The 6,039-nt window shown below is 41.6% G+C and overlaps 1 protein-coding gene across 4 annotated transcripts; it reads right to left on the bottom strand.

Moving 5' to 3' along the window:
• Nucleotides 1–51: 51 nt before the first annotated feature.
• On the bottom strand, nucleotides 52–4,986 carry LOC138931786 (aconitate hydratase, mitochondrial). Of its 4 annotated transcripts, none has more exons than XM_070292904.1 (9): nucleotides 4,809–4,986; nucleotides 3,759–3,913; nucleotides 3,525–3,691; nucleotides 2,671–3,426; nucleotides 2,388–2,590; nucleotides 1,942–2,230; nucleotides 1,503–1,776; nucleotides 984–1,332; nucleotides 52–846 (listed from the first exon to the last, which is right to left on the bottom strand). In XM_070292904.1, exons 1-9 carry the CDS (start codon nucleotides 4,839–4,841, stop codon nucleotides 709–711), a joined length of 2,364 nt encoding a protein of 787 aa, XP_070149005.1. In that variant the 5' UTR covers nucleotides 4,842–4,986; the 3' UTR covers nucleotides 52–708. The 4 variants fall into 4 exon arrangements, with proteins under 4 accessions (XP_070149005.1, XP_070149003.1, XP_070149006.1 ...); XM_070292902.1 differs by lacking the exon at nucleotides 4,809–4,986 and adding an exon at nucleotides 4,381–4,790; XM_070292905.1 differs by lacking the exon at nucleotides 4,809–4,986 and adding an exon at nucleotides 4,320–4,383.
• Nucleotides 4,987–6,039: the final 1,053 nt, after the last annotated feature.

Below are 6,039 nucleotides of genomic sequence, written 5' to 3'. Positions count from 1 at the left end.
GTCTTTCTTATATTTCTTTCAAGAAGATTCTTAAAATAAGGAAATTAATCATGTGCGAGACTCGTTGACTAATAATTTATTTGTTCTCGACGGCGAGACCACTACATTCTTCACCTAATGTTAGCCAACAACTAAAAAATGACGATTACCAAGCGCTTCCTTGGTAATGATGAGTAATATGTACATGTAACAACGCCATGATCGCGTTGTACGCGATTCCGAAACGAATACGCATCCGTTAATAAGATCGCAATTACTTTAATGTACCGCAGAATAAGGGAGAGAGTTTCTCAAACTATTTTTCATGTCGCGTAAGATGTAAGTATTGTCAAGTAGAAGCGCGAGGGCGTGCGAAGGAGGAGGGGTGGGAGGGAAGGGGGGGGGGAGAAATCAATGATAAAGAGAAAATGATTTTCCTAATAATAACCACGCATCTAAATACATATCTAAAAGATATTTAAAAGATTAAGATCTTTAGATGCTTTTACGATATACGTTTAAACATTCGCGTCACGATAGATTATGATGGCTACCAGGCACTATGGCGTATATATAATTCGCTTATCTCTAGGAGACAGAATTATGATAACGACGTTATGCACCTCGATCGACCTTGCTTCATTTCCGCGACGTGGCGATACGTTCTCTCCATTTTCACACAAATGCGTTACGCGTAAATAACAATCGGCTAATCTCCGGATACTCGATTTATCTGCTCGAAAGTTCCTTCATACGATTCAAGGCGGAGCCGGCTTTGAACCAACCGATCTGTTGCTCGTTCAGTGTGTGGTTTAAAGCAATGGTGTCCACTTTGCCATCCTTGTGCTTGATTTGCGCTTTTACTGGCTGTAAGGGTGATAATGAATAAGTCGAGGGACATGCGGAAATCTTATACGGAAAGTTAAAAAAATAGATCATAGATGTTGGATGCTTTCAGATTTAACATCCTGCAGTTTCACGCGAATAAAGTGTCATTCACAAACCTTGCCAGGTGCCAGATCCTTCAATCCAAGAAGACTGATTTTATCGTTGGGCTGGATCTTATCGTAATCGGCGGGATCGGCGAAAGTCAAAGGCAGGAGACCTTGTTTCTTTAAATTCGTCTCGTGGATACGAGCGAAGCTCTTGACGATGATGGCGCGGCCGCCAAGATGACGCGGTTCCAGAGCTGCGTGCTCCCTGGAGGAACCCTCGCCGTAATTCTCATCGCCTACGGCGACCCATTTCACGCCCTTCTTTTTGTAATCGCGTGCAACGTCCGGCACGGTGCCCCAATCGTTTGTCACTTGGTTCCTGATCTTGTTCACCTCGCCATTCTCGGAATTAACAGCGCTAAAAAAAGAACAAATAAAAAGTTTGAAATAACATTTATTGATTTTACAAAGAAGCTGGTAAAAAAATCCGTATAATTTTAATTTGTTTATTACAAATTTTTATATTAATATTATATTAATTTCATAAGCGATTTGTCATTCCTTGCATGAAACATCCAAGTAGCTTACCCGATAAACAAGTTGTTGGAAATATTGTCGAGATGCCCACGATATTTGAGCCATGGTCCGGCCGCGGAGATGTGATCCGTCGTGCACTTGCCTTTGACCTTAATTAAAATCGTCAGATCCTCCAAGTCCTTGCTGTCCCACTTGTCAAAGGGTTCGAGCAACTGTAATCTTTGGCTCTTCGGATCCACGTCGAGCTTGACCTTGCTACCGTCTGCCGGCGGTGCATCGTAGGTTTCCACACCGGGATCGAAACCGCGACTAGGTAACTCGTCACCTGTACAAGCACACAGATATATTTATTAACAACAAACACATATACATATATATTCTATAAATTTTTGCATTAGAAATTGTATAAGCATTATATGCATATTTTCTCTTTCTCTCTTCAATGATAATTATATGCACAAACATACACAAATTATTGTTGTCGACTAACCATACGGATTGTCCAGGAGAAATTCTTTCCCATCTTTGCCTTTTAGTTTGTCGCTGAGGGGATTGAAGTCAAGTCGACCAGCAATGGAGAGAGCGGTGACAAGCTCGGGGCTGGTGACAAACGCGTGAGTCGCTGGATTAGCGTCGTTTCGACCGGTAAAGTTTCGGTTGTACGATGTGACAATCGTATTCTTGTCGCCCTTCTTAATATCCTGACGATCCCATTGGCCAATGCAGGGCCCGCAAGCGTTAGCTAATACCGTGCCGCCAAAATCACGAAGAATTTCAGCCTAGAATAAATTAACGTAATATAATATAACGTCATATAATGTAGTTTCTTGATACTTTTTTATTATTCAATAAATCACATTTTGAGGGATAATTTTTTTGCAAATATTATGCATTTTAAAGAGATGCGTAATATTTGCAAAAATGGAGAAAACTTACAATTCCATCGCGCTCGATCGTTGCGCGGACTTGCTCGGATCCAGGAGTGACGTTGAATGCGGATTTTGCCTTCAAACCATGCTTCAGAGCCTGCTTGGCGATGTTTGCGCATCGACCCATGTCTTCATAGGAGCTATTGGTACAGGAACCGATCAGGCCAACCTTGATTTCGTTTGGCCAACCGTTCTTCTTTGCGGCATCGCCTGTCATGTTTATACATATCTTCATAACAACAGAGATAAAAAAAGCAGATCTTTTTTCAAGTTTCGAACGCTTTAATTACCTAGTTTAGAGATCGGATGAGCCAAGTCGGGTGTGAAGGGTCCGTTTACGTGCGGCTCTAAAGTCGACAGGTCCAATTCGATTATCTGGTCGTATTTGGCGTTAGAGTCCGCCGACAACAAGCTCGTCTTGTGTTGATCGGCGGCTCCGGCGATTTCCGAGCGTCCAGTTGCCTTCAGGTAATCCTGCATCCTGTAATTATATGGGAAGATTGAGGTGGTAGCGCCGATCTCGGCGCCCATGTTGCAAATGGTGGCCATTCCGGTACAGCTGATGCTGTCAACGCCCGGACCGAAGTACTCCACAATGGCACCGGTACCGCCCTTGACGGTGAGAATACCGGCCACTTTCAAGATGATATCCTTGGGGCTGGTCCAACCCTTGAGCTCGCCCGTTAGCTTCACGCCGATCACCTTGGGACACTTGAGCTCCCAGGGGATGTTCGCCATAACATCGACGGCATCGGCACCGCCGACGCCGATGCACAGGCAACCTAGACCGCCACCGTTCGGCGTGTGCGAATCGGTGCCGATCATCAGCAAACCCGGGAAGGCGTAGTTCTCGAGGATGATTTGATGAATGATACCGGAGCCGGGATTCCAGAAGCCCACGCCGTACTTAGCGCTAGCGGTTTGTAAAAAACTGTAGACCTCCTTGTTGATATCCTTGGCGCGACTGAGATCTTGAGTTCCGCCGACTTGTGCTGTGATCAGGTGATCGCAGTGGATGGTGGAGGGTACTGCCACCTTCGGTAGACCTAAGAGAGAAAGAGAAAAAAAAATTCTTTGTTCAGTATCGCGATAATTTGTAAAGTCCTGATATTGATGATTGAACGTCGATGATTAGTAATCTTACCGGAACTGATGAATTGCAACATTGCCATTTGCGCGGTCGCGTCCTGCATTGCGACGCGATCCGGTCGTAATCGGAGATAGCTGGTGCCACGGACGATATCTTGCTTTTCAGGTTCATCGAGGTGAGAGTAGAGAACTTTCTCGGATAGAGTCAGCGGTCGATTCAGTCTGGAAAGAAAAATTATCGTTTCAGAAAGCGATACAAAAGCGATTTTCCCGTTTCCTGTCTCCTTACCTCTTTTTAACTACCTTCAGATTTTCTTCTAGCTTGTCATAGGGCAGATAATTAGCCGAGTCGAATTTTGATATTGCTACTTTTGCGGCGGCGAAGCTCAATGGACTCGCGCTGAAGCATCGTTGCTGCACGTCCGCTGCTAAAGCGGACAGTTTCTGCAAAGTAAACAGAATCATCTTGCAAAATAATCGAATTATCTTGATGACTTTTTCAAACGTGTTTGACAGGTGTATATATAGATTTAGAAAGAAATAATATCGATCGATGCGTGCCAAAACTTTTATACGCGTATATGCAACGTCGTTTATTTCTGATCACAATTACGTAATTATAGCCGAGATGCGTGACATTTATTGCACTTGAGAGAGATATTTTTTCGTAGATAAACGATGCAATAAATAATCGTCGACAATGCGCAATAACAATTATGATTGGCGTCTTTATATGCGATACGTGCTTTACACAATTTCTTTCTCTTAATATATATTTTTTATTTTTTCGGTACAACCCCTTCCCTACCATTTCGATCCAACTTTAAATCTCGCGCCCCCCTTCACACACCTGCGCCATATGATACGCATTGAAATCTAACGTCCTCTAAAAGCGAACAGTATATACACACACTTTGGCACACGTGATTACGTAACGTCTCTGAGATATATTTCATCTCGCGATATTCCTTATTTTTGGACTCGTTCGAATTTACGAATATTTATTTGTGGAGTATCGGGCGCGTCCACTATATGAGCCCTTTTCTACTCCAATGGCCGGATTTTCCAGCTCGTTCATCGTGCTCCGAAAAGTCGGAGCAGCGAGAGATTATGAACACAAGGAAAGATCATCCCGTGCACTCCGCAAAACGTCGATCACTCGCACTACAGCTTCTGGTGAGTCTTGCTGTTACAAGACGCGAAGACCCCGTCAATCGTCAGGGGTCAAACAGTATTGACCTCCTGCGAAGAGTGGAGGGAAGAGAGAGGTTCCGTAGCGCGCGCATTCCTTTGTATCTCGCTATTTCTCGCAGATCCTCGATTCTCCCTTCGTCTTTACCTGTGCACGAAGAACACGCGTGCAATACGACATGCTGGGAGCGAATTAGTGATCCGCCGAGTCTGTTAACTCCCGTGCTCGAAGGGCGCAAGCGCCTGATGGAAAATGTGTGACGGTTTCGCCCTCGGTTGACTCTCGTGGCAGCTCTTCTCGAACCGGCCACTACAATGAAACTGAGGAGAACATTTCGTGTCGTTGGTATCACTTTGTTTTGTGCGCCTGCGCACAAATTGGTGTTTGCTCTTGTGTCCCGCATCACAATGAGAATCAGACCTATAGAGATATAGGTAACTGTCTGTTAAAAAAAAAAAAAAAAAAAATGTCATTGATATTTTATCGAAAAATACTAGTCATAAAAAGATGTTTAATAAAGATATTCAATAGTGTACGAGATTTCTGGGAATCATTGCAATTAATAAATCAAGAAGCTGTCAAAATTATTTCGAGAAAATGTCGAGAAAGAATAAGATAAGATAAAAATATATCGCATAGTTTGCAACATCTATCAACGTTAGATACGATAAGACCTATCGTACGTTGTGTACGAATAAAAAAACTTAAAAAGAAAAATCTTTATTGCATATCTCTTTAATGTTCGCTATCCGAATTCTGCAAGAATTAATTCATATTTTTCATTTTTTAAACAATTTTATTTTATTTACTCGATATTTATTAAAAATATTATCTAGCTAATTCAAAAAATTCTAAAACGTTTGTTCTGAAATAAATCGATAACTATTTCGAAGGGCTCTCTATTACTGGCGAAACGTTTCGTTGCTGGAAGGAGATTTAGCAGCAATATGTAGTACCAGCAATCGATAAAAGTCATGAAAATACTTTGCGATCGCTATACTTTGCGTGACATTAAACCGCGATCCCGTCGTTTTTATCAGAAAAATTTTAATAAAAAATTTTGAGAGAAAATTAATTTCTACCTTTAATAAAATAATCATTATTGCCATTTTTTTCAAAAATGATATTTATTTATGGCAAAAAAATTATAGTCACTAAATCTTCTTTATTAGTTGAGTGCAATTATAAAATTGTTTCGTATATTAATATAATGTCAATTATCTTTCTCTCGGAATAATCAAAGACTAATATAAAATAGGCAAGTGCTGGATATTTTTATATTCAATTAAGTTTTTTTATATTAATTCAATTCATTCGTTCGTTATTTAGAAATAGCGAGATATCGAACAGAAATCCTCGGGGTTAAAGGATTATTACG

The sequence above is a fragment of the Polyergus mexicanus genome, unplaced genomic scaffold, assembly GCF_030449975.1.
Source record: "Polyergus mexicanus isolate NDT 795.1 unplaced genomic scaffold, iyPolMexi1.0 SCAF_3, whole genome shotgun sequence".
In the NCBI taxonomy this organism is placed as follows: Eukaryota; Metazoa; Arthropoda; class Insecta; order Hymenoptera; family Formicidae; genus Polyergus; species Polyergus mexicanus.
This window is presented reverse-complemented; position numbering and strand designations above follow the sequence as displayed.

What these genes read in the sequence shown, in the direction of transcription:
- LOC138931786 (XM_070292902.1), bottom strand. Translation starts at nt 4,425, where the DNA reads ATGAAATATATCTCAGAGACGTTACGTAATCACGTGTGCCAAAGT. An exon ending in GTAATCACGTGTGCCAAAGT is followed by an intron (nt 3,914 to 4,380) that starts GTGTGTATATAC and finishes TTTACTTTGCAG; the next exon opens with AAACTGTCCGCTTTAGCAGC. An exon ending in TCTCCTGGACAATCCGTATG is followed by an intron (nt 1,777 to 1,941) that starts GTTAGTCGACAA and finishes GTGCTTGTACAG; the next exon opens with GTGACGAGTTACCTAGTCGC.